The sequence below is a fragment of the Vulpes vulpes genome, chromosome 10 (genome assembly GCF_048418805.1).
Source record: "Vulpes vulpes isolate BD-2025 chromosome 10, VulVul3, whole genome shotgun sequence".
Classification (NCBI taxonomy): Eukaryota; Metazoa; Chordata; class Mammalia; order Carnivora; family Canidae; genus Vulpes; species Vulpes vulpes.
The window spans coordinates 23,432,066-23,451,270 of record NC_132789.1 but is presented as its reverse complement, the minus strand read 5'-3'; the positions used below and the strand labels follow the sequence as shown (position 1 = coordinate 23,451,270).

The 19,205-nt window shown below is 39.3% G+C and overlaps 1 protein-coding gene across 4 annotated transcripts in view; it reads left to right on the top strand.

Annotated features, from left to right (window-relative positions):
- Nucleotides 1-19,205, top strand: part of CHEK2 (checkpoint kinase 2) — a 48,258-nt gene that overhangs the window by 807 nt on the left and 28,246 nt on the right. Inside the window, exons 2-4 of one of the 4 annotated variants that reach the window (XM_025982091.2) lie at nt 1,706-2,033; nt 17,072-17,196; nt 17,316-17,463. In XM_025982091.2, the coding sequence (XP_025837876.1) occupies nt 1,712-2,033; nt 17,072-17,196; nt 17,316-17,463 (595 nt within the window). In that variant the 5' untranslated portion in view covers nt 1,706-1,711. The other 3 variants (XM_072723132.1, XM_025982092.2, XM_025982094.2) reach the window with 3 other exon arrangements.

The following is a 19,205-nucleotide window of genomic DNA, read 5'->3' as shown; positions in this document are numbered from 1 at the left end:
TTGTCTCTAATCTTTCTATATACTTTCTCCTCATCGCTGAGGCTAGTGTGGTTTTCGTTTGCTGGACCATTAAGGTAAGCGAGGATAATAGCCACTTCTTGACAGTCTTTTGCCAGTTCTCAGGGCAGAGAAGTTTTGCTCAAAAAGCTGTGAAAGATTGCAGCCTTGACTGAGGAAGTAGTATTAAAGCACGAGGTCCTGGAGTGGCACACTCAGCTCTGGCATCACCTTCCTGGGGTGGTTTAAGAAAAAGTCATCAGGATCTTTGTATCTAGAAAGCTGTATAAATGCAGTCAATGTGAGTAATGTCTACTATGTTCTCCTTGGAGGAATAGCCTGAGTATGGGTATCTGGAGAGAAGAGACAATGCACCCCCCCCCCTTTATAAAAATCAGATTAGAAATTAAAGTTAAGGATCGACAGTTACTTTGACTTTACTGTAGTTTCTGTTATCAGAATTTAACAGTCCATCAAATTAATTCTAAAGTGAGGGTGGGAACCTGTCAAGGTCTCCTGTGACTCAAATTTTTTTCTGTAGGATTCTACAGAATCCTAAGGGCTGGAAGGCCATTTAGGATGCTGAAAAGGTGTGCCCTTATGGTTACTCAGCATCACAAAGGGCTAGGTGGAGTTGTTTAGAGTAGTCTTCTTTGTGATGTGCTTCATTAATAGGCTGGCCTTTAGTTAGGAGTCAGGGAATCTAGAGTGAACAAACAGGATGTGGTCTTCATCATCCTGGGGCAGGCTTGGGGGAGGAGGGGTATCTGACATTTTATGTAAATGGTCACCCCTGGCAAGGTGCAGTGAATTATAGTTTCTCTTTGCTATCTTCTACCCCCAAGCCACATGGCCCTCCCCCTTCTTTCTTGTTCCAAAACATGAAATTTAAGTGTAGTGTTGATTGTATTAACAAATATCTTTTAGGTTTCAATTCTAGTTTTTTTTTTTTTTTAATTTTTTTATTTATTTATGATAGTCACACAGAGAGAGAGAGAGGCAGAGACACAGGCGGAGGGAGAAGCAGGCTCCATGCACCGGGAGCCTGATGTGGGATTCGATCCCGGGTCTCCAGGATCACGCCCTGGGCCAAAGGCAGGCGCCAAACCGCTGCGCCACCCAGGGATCCCTCAATTCTAGTTTTTAAAAATTAGATGAATATAAGCTGTTATGAGTCTTCCTTCCACCCCTAATTTAGTTCATTTTTTAAAACTTATTTATAAACTTCAAATAATTTCTTTCTTTTCCCTGTGATTTGTGGCTGTCATAGCAGAAAAATGATCCAGTGAAAGTGATATAATGAAAAGCTCATCTCAGAAGAACTATAGATCAATCTAGACTTAGAATTTTAACTTTTGCAGAACATGCTTGCTCTGAATTTTTTTTCCTGATGTAAATGTGCCCATTCTTCACTTTTTTTTTTTTTTTTTTTTTTTTGAGAGAGAGAGAGAGAGAGATAGCCCTTGCATGGGGGTGGGGGAGTGGAGGGGCAGAGGGAGAGGGAGAGAGAGAATCCCAAGCAGGCTCCATGCCCAGAGCCCGCATGCTGCAGGGCTCATCTCATGACCCTGAGATTATGACTTGAGCTGAAATCAGGAGTTGATGCTTAACCAACTGACTCATCCAGGCACCCCTGCCCATTCTTTACTTTTGAACATCAAGTCTTGTTCCTTGAAACTTACCTTATTATTGAACACTTATTTTTGAGGTCGTGATGTCTCGGGAGACGGATGTGGAGTGTCAGCAGTCCCATGGCAGTGGTGCTTGTTCGCAGTCCCAAGGCACTTTCTCACAGTCTCAAGGCATCTCCTCCCAGACACACGGCTCTTCCTCACACTCTCAGGGCACATCCAGCTCCACCAGCACAGCACCCACATCTAGCCAGTCGTCTCACTCCAGCTCGGGGACCCTGAGCTCCTTAGACACAGTGTCCACCCAGGAACTCTGTTCTATTCCTGAGGACCAGGAACCTGAAGAGCCTGTCCCTGCCCCTTGGGCTCGATTATGGGCCCTTCAGGATGGATTCCCCAATCTTGGTAAGACTGTTTGATATATTGTATAATATTTTAATTGTTCACAAACACAGTTACAGATGGTTGTAGCAGAAAGCTCAAGACACTTCAGGAATGATTCCAGAGTGTAAAGGTGTTGGAAAATGGAACGAAGGAAGCAGTTTTGGGTTGTTTACTGACTCTTACCTGTGTGGATCTCCCTTCATTTATTCTTTCAATAAATGTTAATTGGACATCTGTTAATGTTCTGTACGTTGGAGCATCTGAAGAGAGCAGTAGATCCTTTCCCTAGAAAAGTGCTGACTCATGCAAACTTGCAGACAGTTACAAACTAATCATGGAAACTTCACTACTTAATCCCTGCAGTGGCAGCTTCAGAACATCCATTTTACAGTTTCAAAGTAGAGAAGGCTATTTGTTGACTGTTATTATTTCAAAATAGCCAGCCTTGCAATTTAAATACATTCATCCTCTATGACACTTCCTGATTCCAATAGTAAGGCTTTGTTATAGGTATGTTTGAAATGGCATTTTGATATAAAAAATGAATGACTGGGATCCCTGGGTGGCGCAGCGGTTTAGCGCCTGCCTTCGGCCCAGGGCACGATCCTGGAGACCCGGGATCGAATCCCACATCGGGCTCCCGGTGCATGGAGCCTGCTTCTCCCTCTGCCTGTGTCTCTGCCTCCCTCTCTCTCTCTCTCTCTCTCTCTCTCTCATAAATAAAAAAAAAAAAAAAAAATGAATGACTAATGTATTATTTGTACCTTATCATTCACTCTTTATTTCATGTTCAACTTTGATGACCTGACTAAGAAACTGTAAAAAGTGGAGAAATAATATAGGAATATTCATAGGTACGACTTTAAATTTAGAAGTAAGTATTTGAAGCTGTTTTTTACTCATTTAAGCCATAGTTTTAAGATAGGCTTAGGGCTTCTAAATGGTGAATGGGAAACAGAGATATGCTGAGAAAGGGTAAAGTGGGCTGCATCCCTTTTTTTTAAAAAAGATTTTATTTATTTATTAGAGTACATAAGTGAGAGACAGAGAACACAAGTGAAGGGGGAGGGACAGAAGGAGAGGGAGAAGCAGGCTCCCCATTGAGCATGGAGCCTGATGCGAGGCTTCATCCCAGGCCCCTTGGATCATGACCTGAGCTAAAGGCAGATGCTTAACCATCTGAGCCACCAAGGCACCTTGGACTTTCAAGAGTGAGATTACATATATCTGAAAATCCTGATAGAGTGAACAGCATAAAGTGGATGATGATCATTAAGTAGGAGCTAGGGGATCCCTGGATGGCTCAGTGGTTTAGCGCCTGCCTTCGGCCCAGGGCGTGGTCCTGGAGTCCTGGGATCAAGTCCCACATCAGGCTCCCTGCATGGAGCCTGCTTCTCCCTCTGCCTGTGTCTCTGCCTCTCTCTCTGTGTGTGTCTCTGCCTCTCTCTCTCTGTGTCTCTCATGAATAAGTAAATAAAAATTAAAAAAAAATAAGTAGGAGCTATTATTATTATTAATTATTGATTCACATCCGTTTTTTTCTAAATGTTTTATAGATTTAGTCCTTATATTGATCCGCTTTGAGTTGCACTTTGTATATGGTATGAAATAGAAGTCCAAATTCATTCTTTTGCATGTGAATATCCCAGTTTTCTGAGTACTTTCTTGAAGAGACCGTTCTCTCTCTGTTGAATGGTCTTGGCACCCTTGCCAAAAATCATTTGGCCATAAATGTGAGGGTTTATTTCTGGACTTTTCAATTCCATTCTTTTGGTCTATGTGTCTATCTTTTTGTGCAAGTACCACAAAATCTTAATTGCTGTAACTTTGCAGTAAGTTTTGAAATCCAGAATGTGAGTCCTGATTTGTTTTTCTTTTCTTTTCTTTTCTTTTTTTTCTTTTCTTTTCTTTTCCTTTTCTTTTCTTTCCTTTTCTTTTCTTTTCTTTTTTTTCTTTTTCTTTTTCTTTTTCTTTTTTTCTTTTTTCTTTCTTTCTTTCTTTCTTTCTTTCTTTCTTTCCTTCCTTCCTTCCTTCCTTCCTTCCTTCCTTCCTTCCTTCCTTCCGATTTTATTCATCCATTCATGAGAGAGACACAGAGGCATAGGCAGAGGGAGAAGCAGGCTCCCCATGGGGAGCCTGATGTGGGATTTGATCCCTTGACCCCAGGATTGTACCCTGAGCCGAAGGCAGATGCTCAACTGTTGAGCCACCCAGGCCTCCCTGTTCTTTTTCAAAATTGTTTTGACTATTCTGGGTCCTTTACATTTCCATATGAATTTTAGGACCAGGGGTCGGACACCCAACCGAGCCACCCAGGTGCCCCTGAGTACTGACATCTTAATTTTACTAAGTCTACCAGTCCGTGAACATGGGATGTCTTTCCAATTTTTTAAGTATTCATTAATTTCTTTCAATGATGTTTTGTAGTTTTTGTATGTAAGTCTTGCATTTAAAAAAAAATGTATTCTTGGTCAGTGGTTGAGTGTCTGCTTTTAGATCAGGTTGTGATCCTGGGGTCCTGGGATTGAGTCCTGTATCAGGCTCCCCACAGGAACCTGATGTCCCTGCTTCTCCCTCTGCCTATGTCTCTGCCTTTCTGTGTTTTTCATGAATAAATAAATAAAATCTTAAAAAAAAAAAAGTATTTTTGGGGTATTTGGCTGGCTCCATTGGTATAGCATGTGACTCTAGATCTTGGTGTTATGGGTTTGAGCACCACATTTTATGTAGAGATTATTTAAAATAAAATCTTAAAAAGATTCCTAAGTATTTAAAAAATATTTACTTATTATTATTTAAAATTTTATTTATTTAAGTAATTTCTGTACCCCATGTGGGGCTCAAACTCAGAACCCCAAGATCAAGAGTTTCACTCTTTTCTGACTAAGCCAGCCAGGTGCTCCTTATTATTATTATTTTTATTTTTTTTCCTTATTATTTTTTTAAGTAAGCTGTGTTCCCTTTGTGGGGCTTGAACTTGTGACCCTGAGATCAAGACCCTGTATGCTCTACTGACTGAGCCAGCCAGACTCCCCATATTTACTTATTTTTATTGTGGGAAAATATATGTAACAAAAAGTTTTGCCACTGTAACCATTAAGCAAACCGTTAAGCTTAGTGGCATTAAGTACATTTACAAAATGTGTGCAACTATCACTAATAATCTACAAAAATTTTCTTCTGGTAACTGTCCTCTCCCTGCCCTCACACCTCTAAGCTTTATTTATATATAATCAACGTATAACATTGTGTAAATTTAAGATGTATAGTGTATTAATTTGATAGTTACATATTGCAAAATGATTACTACCATAGTGTTAACTAACATTCCCATTACATGCCTAATTACTATTTCTTTTTTGTGGCGAGAACATTTAAGATCTATGCTCTTAGCAAGTTTCAAGTATGTGGTATAGTATTATGAACTATAATCAGTACATTGTACGTTAGATCCCCAGAATTTATAATCTTGTACTGGGAAGTTTGCACCCTATAACGAACATCTCCCCTTTTCCCCCCACTCTTCAGTGCCTGGTAACCACTATTCTTTGTGTATATGAGTTTAGGTTTTTTAGACTCCCCGTCTAAGACATGTAAGTGAGATTATATAGTATTTGAATTTCTTTGTCTTATTTCACTTATAATGCCTTCAGAGCTAATCTATGTTGTCACAAATGGCAAGATTTGTGACTTTAATGGCTGAATAATATTCCATATATACACACACACACATATATATACCATATTTTCTTTGTCCATCCATTGTTGGACATTTATGTTGCTTCTATGTATTGCCTATTATATATATGTATTTTTAAAAGATTTTATATATTTATTCATGAAAGACACACACACACACACACAGAGAGAGAGAGAGAGAGAGAGGCAGAGACATAGGCAGAGGGAGAAGCAGGCTCCATGCAGGAAACCCGATGTGGGACTTGATCCAAGAACTTCAGGTTCATGCCCTGAGCCAAAGGCAGATGCTCAACCACTGAGCCACCCAGGCGTCCCTGTATTGGCTATTATAAATAGTTACGCAGTGAACATGGAGGTACTATATCTTTTCAAGTTATTGTTTTGTTATCTTTGGATAAGTACTGAAAAGTGGAATTACTGGATCATATGGCAGTAGGATTTTTTTTTTTTTAAGATTTTGTTTATTTATTCATGAGACATACAGAGAGAGAGAGAGAGAGAGGCAGAGACACAGGCAGAGGGAGAAGCAGGTTCTACGCAGGGAGCCTGATGCGGGACTTGATCCTGGGACTCCAGGATCATGGCCCCGGGCCGAAGGCAAGCACTAAACCACTGAGCCACCCAGGCATCCCTCTGTTTTTAATTTTTGGAAGAACCTCCATTCTACTGTACATAATGGCTGCACCAATTTACGTTCCTGCCAACCAGGATACGTTTTACTTTACTTCCTGGCCAACACTTAGCAAATCTTTTGCCTTTTTTTTTTTTTTTCTTTCATTAAATATTTATTTATTTTAGAGAGAGAGTGTGGTTGTGCATGATCAGGGCAGGGGCAAAGGGAGAGAATCTCCTCTGAGCCAGCAGCCTGATGCAGATGTAGGTTTCCATCCCATGACCCATGAGATCATTATCTGAGCCAAAACCAAGAGTCGGTTGTGACTGAGCCACTCAGGTGCCCCAAATCTCTAGTCTTTTTGATGATAGCCATTCTAACAGGTGTGAAGTGGTATCTCATTGTGGTTTTGATTTGCATTTCCCATTGGTTAGGGATGTTGAGTACCTTTTCATGTATTGATTAGCCATTTGGATGTCTGCTTTGGAAAAATGTCTATTCAGTTCCTCTGCCTATTTCTTAGATTGTTTACAGTTTGCTTGAGTTGTAAGAATTTTTATATATTTTGGATATTAACCCCTTCTCATATATATGATTTGCAAGTATCTTCTTCTGATTTGTAGATTGTCTTCTCATTTTGTTGATGGTTTCTTTTGTTGCACAGAAGCTTCTTAGCATGACATAGTCCCACTTACTGATTTTTGCTTTTGTTGATTGTGCTTTTTTAATTTATTTATTATTTATTTATTTATAAATTTTTATTTATTTATGATAGTCACAGAGAGAGAGAGAGAGAGGCAGAGACATAGGCAGAGGGAGAAGCAGGCTCCATGCACCGGGAGCCCGACGTGGGACTCGATCCCGGGTCTCCAGGATCGTGCCCTGGGCCAAAGGCAGGCACTAAACTGCTGTGCCACCCAGGGTTCCCTGATTGTGCTTTTTTTAAATTTGTATTTTATTTGTATTTTTTTTTAAACGATTTTTTAAAAAATATTTTATTTATTTATTTTTGAGAGACACACAGAGAGAGGCAGAGACAGAAGTAGAGGGAGAACCAGGCTTCATGCAGGGAGCCTGATGCGGGACTTGATCCCCGAATCCCAGGATCATGCCCTGAGCCAAAGATAGATGCTCAACCGCTGAGCCACCCAGGCATCCTGGTTATATTGTTTATTTGAGATTTTTTATTTTTATTTTTTATTTTTTTGCTTCTTGAGGCAGGCCTGTATTGTTATATACTTCCCTCTTCTTATTGTTTTATGGTTATTAATGGTTGTTTTTGTAGTTCTTTTCTGCTCCATTTTTTTCTTGTTCTCCTTGTGGTTTGCTTGCTGTCTAAAGACATAATGGATTTCTTATGTCTTTGTTATTTGGATTCTATATCCAATGAACAAACCTAAAATGAAATTTATTTTTTTTTTAATTTTATTTATTTATTTGAAAGAGAGAGAGTACAAGCATGGGGAGGGGCAGAGGGTGGAAACAGACTCCCTGCTGAGCAGGGAGCCCCGCTGCCGGACTGGATCTCAGGACCCTGAGATCAGGACCTGAGCCAAAGGCAGATGCTCAACCACTGAGCCAACCAGGTGCCCCACTTTTTCACTTTATTGATGATGTTGTTTGACACAGTAATTTTAAACTTTGATTATGTCCAATTTCTCTATTTTTTCTTTTGTCACTTGTGCTTTTAGTGTTGTATCTAAGAAAGCATTATTTAACCCAGGATTGCAAAGCTTCATTACTGTTCTTAGAGTTTTATAGTTCTGGTTCTTACTACTATTAGCCTTTGATTCTGTTTGAGTTGGTTTTTGTTATGGCATGAGGTAAGAATTTCAACTCTTGTTTTGAATGTGGATATTTACTTGTCCTAGTGCTTTTTGTTAAAAAGACTATTCTTTTCCCAGTGAATTGTTTTGGCACTCTTTTTGAAAATCAGCTGACTGTAAATGTAATTTATTCTGGTCCCTCCATTCTTCTGAAAAGAATCTATATGCTGTCCTTATGCTAATACCACACCATCTTGATGATGGTAACTTTGGAGTAAGTTTTGAAATTGCAAAATGTAAGTAAGTCCTCTAACTTTGTACTTCATTTTCAAGATGATTTTGGCTATTCTGAGTGTATTTCCATAAGAATTTTATTCGAGCTTGTTAATTTCTGCAAAGAACGTAGCTGGGATTTTGACAGGAGTTGTGTAAATCAGCAATTTGTGCATTTTGCCATGTTTACAGTAGTATTCTGATCCATGAACATTTATATAGGTCTTTCAAATTCCTTTTCAACAATATTTTATGGTTTTTAGAGTATTAGATTTACATTTCTTTTGCTAAATTTATTCCTAAGTATTTTATCCTTTTAATGCTTTTGCAAACAGATTATTATTATCTTAATATATATTTAACTCTGTGCCCAATGTGGGGCTTGAACTCAACCGCATGATCAAATTGCATGCTTTACCAACTGAGCCAGCCAGGAACCCCCAAACAGAATTGTTTTTAAATTTCATTTTAAGGGGGCCCCTGAGTTGGTCAGTCAGTTAAGTGTCTCACTTTGGCTGGGGTCATGATTCCAAGGTCCTGGGATTGAGCCCTGTGTTGGGCTCTCTGTTCTTTGGGGAATCTGCTTCTCCCTTTGCCCATTGCCCTGCTTGTGCTCTCTCTTTCTTTCTCTCAAATAAATAAATAAAATCTTTAAAAAATAGACATTTCATTTTAGGTTTGTTCATTGCTTATGTATAGAAGTACAAGTGCTGGGATGCCTGGGTGGCTCAGTGGTTGAGCATCTGCCTTTGGCTCAGGGTGTGATCCCGGGGTCCTGGGATTGAATCCCACCACAGGTTTTCCCTCTGCCTATGTTTTTCCCTCTGCCTATGTCTCTGCCTTTCTCTTTGTGTCTCTCATAAATAAATAAATAAAATCTTTAAAAAAAAGGAAGTACAAGTGCTTATTGTATATTGATCTTGTATTCTGTAATTTTGCTGAACTTGTTTATTAGGTCTAACAGTTTTTAGTGGGTTCCTGAGGATTTTCTGCATAAGATTATGTTATCTGTGACAGAAATAGATTTGCTCCTTTATTCCTTCCTTTCATTGTCTTGGTTTGAACCTCTAGTATAATAAATAGAAGTTGTAAGAGTATACATCCTTGTCTTATTTCTGGTGTAAGGGGTAAAGCTTTCACCCTTATCATTAAGTGTGTTATTAGCCATGGGCAGTTCATAAATGCTCTTTCTCAAGGTGAGGAAGTTCCCTCCTATTTCTAGTTCATGAAGCTGTTGTCATTGTTGTTTTTAATCATGAGGGGTGTTGGATTTTTTCAAAAGCTTTTTCTGTCTACTGAGATGGTCTTGTGGATTTGTTCTGTATTCTATTGTGATTGTGTGTTACATTAATTATTTTTCAGATGCTAAGCCAACCATGTTTTCCTGGGTTAATTCTCACTTGTTCATGTCTAATCTTTTTTACATGTTGCTGGATTTGGTTTGCTGTGGTATGTCAGTCTGTAGTTTTCTTGAGATGCCTTTGCTTTGGTATTGGGGTATTAGTAGCCTCATAGAATGAGTTGAAAAGATTCCTTCCTCTGTATTTCTTGTAAGAGTTTGAGAATAATTGATATTCTTTAAATGTTTGGTAGAGGGCAGCTCCGGTGGCTCAGTGGTTTAGCGCCACCTTCAGCTTAGGGTGTGATCCTGGAGACCCAGGATCCAGTCCCAAGTTGGGCTCCTTGCATGGAGCCTGCTTCTCTGCCTGTGTCTCTGCCTCTCTCTCTCTGTCTGTCATGAATAAATAAAATCTTAAAAAAAATAATAAATGTTTGGTAGAATTTAAAATTATTCATTTGAAGTTTTTTGATCACTAGTGCAATCTTTTGGGTGTATTTGTGTATTCTTTTTCTTGTGTCTGATTTGATAGTTTCTTTCTAGAAGTTTGTGCATTTCTTTTGTGTCATCTAATATTGTCTTACTGTTATTCACGGCATTTTTTAAAAAAGATTTTATTTATGTGCTTGAGAGAGAGAATGAACGAGAGCGTGCATGTGCATGAGCAGGGATGGGACAGAGGGAGAAGAGAAGCAGACTTTCCACTGAACAAGAAGCTGACACAGGGCTCTGATCCAAGGACCCTGAGATCATGACAGGAGCTGAAGGCAAATGTTTAACCAACTGACCCACCCAGGCACCACCACAGTATTCTCTTTTAAATCCTTTTTATTTCTGTAAAGTTAGTAATAATTGCTCCTTTTGACACCCCCCCCACCCCCCCGCCCATGGTCACTCTATCCAAAGTTTTATCAATTTGTTGATCTTTTCAAAGATCCAGCTTTCTGGGGTGCCTGACTGGCTCAGTCAATAGCGCATGTGTCTTTTTTTTAAAAATTCTTTTTAGCATATGACTCTTCATTTTGGGATTATGAGTTTGAGTCCCACGTTGGGTGTAGAGATTACTTACAAATAAAATCTTAAAAAAAAAAAAAAGAACCAGCTTTTGGCTTGATTGATTTATTATCTTTCTATTCTATATTTCATTTGTTTTTGCTCTGATTTTTATTGATTTTCTCCTGCTAGTTTTAGATTTTATTTGGTCTTTCCAGTATCTTAAGGAGAGTTAAGTAATTGACCTAAAATCGTGTAACTTATAAATTTCCCTGAGTAGTGCTTAAGCTGAATCCTGTAAGTTTTAGTATGTTGTTTGTTCATTTCATTCATTTTGAAGTACTTTCTAATTTTCTTACCAGTTTTTTTCTTTGTCCCTTTGGTTTTTCAGGAGTATGGTGTTTAGTTTCTACTTAAATGGGAATTTACTAAATTTCTTTGTGTTTTTGAGTTCCTAATTTCATTACATTGTGGTTGGAGAACATGCTTTGTATGATTTGTGCACTTTTACATTCACTAAGGGGCTTTTTTTGTTCCTAGCTTATGTTCTATCTTGGAAAGTATGTTTTATTTGAGAAGAATGTATATTTTCTTTTTGTTGGGTAGAGCATCTGGCTTCGGCTCAGATCTTGATCCTAGGGTCCTGGGATCGAGCCCTGTATCAAGCTCCATGCTTAGCAGGGAATTTGCTTCTCCCTCTCCCTCTACCTCTTCCCAGCTCATGTGTGCACACACACACTCTCTTCCTGTCTCTCAAATAAATAAATAAAATCTTTCTCTTTTTAAGATTTTGTTTATTTATTCATGACAGACAAGGAGAGAGAGACAAAGACATAGGCAGAGGGAGAAGCAGGCTCCTCACAGGGAGCCTGATGCGAGACTTAATGCCAGGACCCCAGGATCACACCCTGAGCCGAAGACAGATGCTCAACCGCTGACCCACCGTGGCGTCCCGATAAATAGAATCTTAAAAAACAAAACAAAACAAAAAAACCAAAAACTTGAGTAGGAAGAAAATAAGGGTGAGAGTTTAGGTCGGAGGCTGGGAAGGGTGAATGCTCTGTAGTTGGAAGGACATGGGTTCAAGTCCTAGGTCTGTCCCTGTTTGGCTGTCTCAGGCAAGTGATGCTACTTCTGAACCTCGCCATCCTCATCTGTAAAATTGGGGGAAAATGTTAAAGCAAAGGTGAGGAAGATAGTCTAAAGGTCAGGATAGAATGGTGATCAAAGGGAAAGTTGGGTTAACTTTTCCCAGATAGGTTTAATTTTTTTGACCATGATAGAAGGAGGGAGAACAGTGAGTTTGAACTTCAAAGAGGTCTGGGATACCTAGTAAAAGAAAATTACTTTTCTAAATTTTCAATTCACTTGCCAAAACCAATGTACCTGTTGCTCTCCTCATATACTCTCTTACCTGCTGGCAAGATGGACCCATTCTTCCCTGGGTTCATACACCTAATTGCTTTACTGAGAACATCTGGTCACTTTGCCTCCTACCTTACTCTCCGTGCCATCCTCCACACATCTGTGGAGCCTGGGGGCTCTCCTGATGAGCAAATGTTAGAGCAGGCTCTTCCATAGGTGGCTGTTTTTTAGACTCTCTACCATCCCTGGACTATTAGTGTCCTGATAAATTCTCAGGCTCTTCCTCTTCCCAGCTGGAAGTTCCTGATTTCTTTCTTTTCTTTTCTTTTCTTTTCTTTTCTTTTCTTTTCTTTTCTTTTCTTTTCTTTTCTTTTCTTTTTTTTTTTCTTTTCTTTTTTTCTTTTCTTTTCTTTTCTTTTCTTTTCTTTTCTTTTCTTTTCTTTTCTTTTCTTTTTTTTCTTTTTAAGATTTATTTATTTATGATAGACACAGAGACAGAGAGAGGCAGAGACACAGGCAGAGGAACAAGCAGGCTCCATGCCAGGAGCTCGACATGGAACTCGATCCCGGGACCCCAGGACCGTGTCCCAGGCCAAAGGCAGGCGCCAAACTGCTGAGCCACCCATGGATACCCCAAGTTCCTGATTTCTAGTAGATACCATGGTTCATTAATTCCTTCCCCTGTTAACAGATACTTAATGTTGTTTCCAGTTTTTGCTCCCACAAGCAGGATTCAGTGAACATACTTGTAGTTGTCTCCTCGGTCAATTGGCAAATGTCTCTCTGGGGTAGAGTCTGATTTGAATTGCTGGGTCACAGAGTAGGAATGGTTTTACTTTGTAATCATAACGTATTTCTAAGCATCTTTATGTTTTTCTTTTCACATTTTTCTTTTTTTAAAAAAATTTATTTGAGAGAGAGAGAGCATAAGTGGGAGGTGTAGAGGGAAGGGAGAGAGAATTTCAAGCAGACTGCACTGAGCACGGAGCTTGACCCATAGCTTGATCTCATAACTGTGAGATCAGGGACCTGAGCCAATATCAAGCATCATTTGATTAACCAACCGCACCAGCCAGGTGCCCCCCTTTATTTTTTATGTTAATTGTGATTCACAACACATTGTTTCCAACTGGCTTTTTATACTTAGCAATGTGTCTTAGACATCTTTCTGTAAGAATGTAAAGATTCAGGGCAGCCTGGGTGGCTCAGCAGTTTAGCGCTGCCTTTAGCCCAGAGCCTGATCCTGGAGACCGGAGATTGAGTCCCATGTCAGGCTCCCTGCGTGGAGTCTGCTTCTCCGTCTGCCTGTGTCTCTGCCTCTCTCTCTTTCTCTCTCTCTCTCTCTCTCTCTGTCTCTTATGAATAAATAAATAAAATCTAAACAAAAAAAAAGAATGTAAAGATCCTCATTCCTTTTTATAGGTATGTAACATTTAAAAAAAAGATTTACTTGTTTGTGAGAGTGAGTGATCACTTGCAGGAGTGGGGGAGGGGCGTAGGGAAAGAGAGAAAAGCAGACTCCCCACTGAGTAGGGAGCCTGACCTAGGGCTTGATCCCACCACACTGAGACCATGACCTGAGCCAAAAATCAAGAGTTGAACGCTTAACCAGTTCAGCCCTCCAGGCGCCCTTGATATATAAAGGCATTTTGAACTACCCTCTTACTAATGAACATTTAAGATGTTTATTTCTTTTTGCTCTAAGAATAATGCTATAGTGAATAACCTTTACTTTTGTTCTTATATCCTTTCATTATACATATGCTTCTATCCATAGGATAAGTGCCTACAAGTGGAATTTCTGGGCCAATATGTGTATCTATATAATTTTTAAAAATTGAGGTGAAATGCACCTAACATAAAATTAACCATTTGAAAGTGAACAGTTCAGTGGCTTCACTACCTTTTTCTAGTTCTGAAACATTTCCATTATTCCAAAATAAAGCCGTGTACCCATTAAGCAGTTACTTTCCATTCCTCTCTTCCTGGCAACTAGCAATCTGTATTTCATTTGTATGGATTTAACTGGTCTGGATATTTCATTTAATGTAATTATACAATTAATGGTTTTTTTTGTGTCTGGTTTCTTCTAATGTTTTCAAAGTTTATCTATGTTGTGGTATGTATGAATTGTAGCATTTATTATTATTATTTTTTGGCTAAATAATATTTCACTACATGGGCCCTTGGCTGGCCCAGTGAGTAGGGCATGCAACTCTTGATCTTATATCCATAAATCTACTATATGGATATAATATTCCATTATATGTAAATGCCATAATTTTTTATCCATCTAGCAAGAAACATTTGGATTGTTTCTATCATTTGGTTATTGTGAATTGTTCTGGTATGGATACTTGTATATAAGGTTTTGTTTGGTACCTTTTTTCAGTTATTTTGAGTATATACCGAGGAGGGGAAATGCTGAGTCAAAAGGCAATTCTTATGTTTAACTTTTTGAGGAGGGCAGCCCTGGTGGTGCAGCGGTTTAGTGCTGCCTGCAGCCTGGGGCGTGATCCTGGAGACCCTGGATCGGGTCCCGCGTCAGGCTCTCTGTGTGGAGCCTGCTTCTCCCTCTGCCTGTGTTTCTGCCTCTCATTCTCTCTGTGTGTCTCTATGAATAAATAAATAAAATCTTTAAAAAAAAAAAAACTTTTTGAGGAATGACAAACTTTTCCACAGTAGCTCTACCATTTTACATTCCCACCAGCAGTATGTGAGGGTACTGATTTCCTTGTATCCTTGCCAACACTTATTATTTTCCTTTTTTTAAAAAATTAAAGCCATTTTCATCAGTGTGAAGTGGTTGCATATGTAATTTTGATAGATCTTGCCAAATTATCTTTACTAGATTTCAAATTATATTTGGTGTATAAATTACATTCTTACTGGCAATGTATAAGGGTAATAGCTTCTTCATACCTCTTGCCAACACAATGTTATAATATGTAACTCTTTGCTTATTTTTTAAAGATTTATTTATTTATTTTTAAAAGATTTTACTTATTTTTTTTTAAATTTTTATTTATTTATGATAGTCACAGAGAGAGAGAGAGAGGCAGAGACACAGGCGGAGGAAGAAGCAGGCTCCATGCACCGGGAGCCCGATGTGGGATTCGATCCCGGGTCTCCAGGATCGCGCCCTGGGCCAAAGGCAGGCGCCAAACCGCTGCGCCACCCAGGGATCCCAAAAGATTTTACTTATTTATTCATGAGAGACACACAGAGAGAGAGGGAGAGACAGAGACACAGGCAGAGGGAGAAGCAAGCTCCATGCAGGAGCCTGACATGGGACTCGATCCCAGGTCTCCAGGATCAGACCCTGGGCCGAAGGTGGCGCTAAACCACTGAGCCACCCGGGCTGCCCTCTTTTTTTTTTTTTTTTCTTTTTTTTTTTTGTTAAATGTGTACATGTTCATGCATTTATTTTATTTTATTTTTTATTATTTTATTTTATTTTATTTTATTTTATTTTATTTTATTTTTTAAAGATTTTATTTATTTACCCATGAGAGACACACAGACACACAAGCAGGGAGCCTGATGTGGGACTCAATCCTGGGTCTCCAGGATCATGCCCCTGGGCCAAAGGCAGGCGCCAAACCATCCAAGGAGCCACCCAGGGATCCCCTGATTTCATTTTTTTAAAGGATTTATTTTTAGGTAATCTCAACACCCAACATGGGGATTGAACTCACAACCCTGAGATCAAGAGTTATATATGCTCTACTAATTGAGTCAGCCAGGCAGCCCTTGCCTTTAAAATTTCTTGTATTGAATAACCAAGATAGGTTATTTTTTCTTAGGTTTGAGCTATTTGCATTTCTTTCTTTATTTTTTTTTAAAGATTTTATTTATTTATTCATGACAGACACAGAGAGAGAGAGCGAGGCAGAGACACAGGCAGAGGGAGAAGCAGGCTTCATGCAGGGAACCTGATGTGGGACTCGATTCTGGGACTCCAGGATCATGCCCCAGGGTGAAGGTGGCACTAAACCGCTGGGCCCCTGGGGCTGCCCAGCTATTTGTATTTCTTTGTTTTGTAAATTGCCTCTTCATATCCTTTACCCAGTTTTTACTGGATTGTTTGTCTTTTTAAAGTTTGTAATAACTTGACAGATACTACAGAAATTACAACTTTGTGATATGAGTTGCTGATATTTTGTCTGGTCTTTCTATCACCATTTACTTGCCTACTATATTCATGACCTAGGTGCTGGAACTATGTATAACACGTGAGACCAAGCCTGCCCTCCTGGAGTTTGTTCTAACAAGGGAGTGTGGGGAGACAATAGATAAATAATCAAGATAACTTCTGGTCATGGTCCATATTTAGTAGGACACAAAGCAGGATGTCATTATGATAATGGGTGATAACATAGGAGTCTGCTTATACAGAAAGCTGAGTGAAAGGTGATAATTTGAGTCCAGGCAAAGGTAAGATGGCTATTGAAGTAGCTGGGAACAGAGACTGCAAAGGCCACCAAGGGTATTGTGACATTAACACTGTGCCCCCAGAATATTTGGGGCAGTGGAAGGTGCCTGTGGGACTGGGTAATCAAGGGGAGTAGTAGTACAAGGTGATGCTAGGAGGGAAGCAGTGTGAGATCCTATCCTGAGCATCTATCCTGCTATGGGGAGGAGGGCACATTTTATACTAAGTACGATGGGAAGAATCAAGAGGATAATTGGTAGGAAGTTATTAGATTATAAGTGTTTTTTCAAATCATTAATAACAGAATTTTTAATGACTGCTTATTATTTCATACTTATATATAAACCATAATTTATTAAACTCACTGGAAAATTGTTTTCTTCTTCCCCCCTCGTTTTTATTCATGTAAAACTCTGATAAAGATATCTGTAAGCAAAAAAAAAAAAAAAAAAAGATATCTGTAAGCTTAATTGCTTTCTTAGGTTATGTTTCTACAATTAGATTTTATGAGCAGTTTTTAAAGGTGTTTGATGCATGAAATTCGACAGCACTCTGGTGTGTACTTTTGTGTTTCAGAGTGTGTTAATGACAACTACTGGTTTGGGAGAGATAGAAGCTGTGAATACTGCTTTGATGAGCCATTGCTGAAAAGAACAGATAAATACCGGACTTACAGCAAGAAGCACTTTCGGATTTTCAGAGTAGGTGACAAATAATCTGTATATTTGGGAGAACTGGTAATGTCATCACCACTCTGAGATATGTTAGCACTGTAACTCCCCACTGTTAAAACTTTGAAATAAAATGTTCTCTATTTTAGGAAATGGGTCCTAAAAACTCTTACATCGCATACATAGAAGATCACAGTGGGAATGGAACCTTTGTAAATAGAGAGCTGGTAGGGAAAGGAAGACGCCTTCCTTTGAATAACAATTCTGAAATTGCACTTTCAGTATGGAGTAATAAAGGTAACATTATTATCTTTTGGTTACTGGATCTTTTTTTCCTCTCCTATAAAGGGAAAATTGACATTGTGCCCTTGGCAGAGTATGGTTTGGATAAAGTAAGAAGGTTTGTATTCAGGATTCAGCGCAGACTTAGGTACATTTTTAAATTAATGAAAAATTTCTATGAAGGCAGATTTTCCAAGGTTTAATTGATTGGGTTAGTTTTGTTTAAGGCTGTATGCTGTCAATTGAATGGTACTGCTTAAGATGGTTCTTCATTCATTGATGCAGTTTACACCGCATCAGTCTTAGGTGTCAGTGAGTCGTTTTATGCCATGAATTTTTCTCCCTCCCTCAATCCCTCCCTTCCTCCCTCCTTCCTTCTTTTCCTTAATTGCTGCAAATATCTATTGGACTTCGTTTATCTGCCAGGCCTTAGGGTATTTCTGGAAGAATCTCAGCTTAAAGTTTCTACCTTAAATGCCACGTGGTTATTCTCTGATTGATGTTTCTTGTCATCATCAGGCAGCATTTTATGAACAGCCACTCCTAACATTTTACTAGTATCACATCTAAAATGAACAGTTGTCATTCAGCACAGAAAGAATAAAAACCTGTAGAGCGAAACGTAATCTCACAGTGATTTTAAATCCTTGGACAGGAGGAACACTCGTTTCTTTGATTAAAAAAGAACAACAACCGCAGAACTTTGCAAAACTACATGAGAGTTGAATGACTGGGAAGAATGTATGAGTGTGTGGGTAACACCTTAAAAATATAGATGCTCACAGGTGTTGTCTCACAGATCCTGGTCTAGTAGTCCCAGGGATTTAAAAATTCTTGCTTAGGTGATTCTCATGTAGGCAGTCTTCAAACTGGCATCTGGGAATGATGGCTATACTAGGCATCCCAAAGCACATTTTATGATATTTTCCCCTGTTTCTGACTCGTGTTTTCTGTGTGTGATACTTATAGTCAGGGCTGCTGCATAAAGTTTTGCTGTTTGAGAGCACCTGGTGGAGATGACAACCAAGTGTTGAAATTTGGCCTGTCTTACTTGGTAAGCTGTGTGCCACCTTTTCCTAGTTGGTCTGTCCAAGGGGCACCTTTTCTGCTTTGAACAGAGGTGTTATATGGGCTAAAGGTGGCCATAATCGAAATAGATCAGGCTGGTGCTCTGCAGATTGCATTCAGTTTATTGACATTTTATTAGGCATTTGCTGTTTGTACTTGAATGTGAAAAATCCAGATTGCTTTGAAAAGGTAGACTGTCTGGTCACACTGATCCTACAATCCCATAACTGGAGGACTGGCCAGTGCTCAGTAGAGCCTGCCTTTGTTTTAGTTGCATGGTGTGTGTTTCCCCATTCAAGTCCTCACTGCTCCATGTTGTCTTACACTCAACCCAGCCTTCCTTGTGTACGTGGCCTGGCTTCTGTGGGCAACTGAATTTGCAGCTCTTGAAGTAGACCTTGACATCTGTGAGAAATAGCTCTCCAGAGCCCTTCAAGTTCCCAGATTCTTAGATGCCACTGGAATATCTAGAGTCATAAATACCCACAAGCATAGAGAAACAGTTGTATCTTGGTTCATTGGCAGGTTTCCTTCACAACACAGGTGTCTCATGCAGATCAGCGTGGAATGAAGCACACTCAGGTGGCTCAGATTTGTGCCTTTGAGTGGAACTCAAGGTTACCCCAGGGAAGTTGAAACCTGTTGCTGCCTGAAATATGAGAAACTCAAGGGTCTTAACAAATTTCACT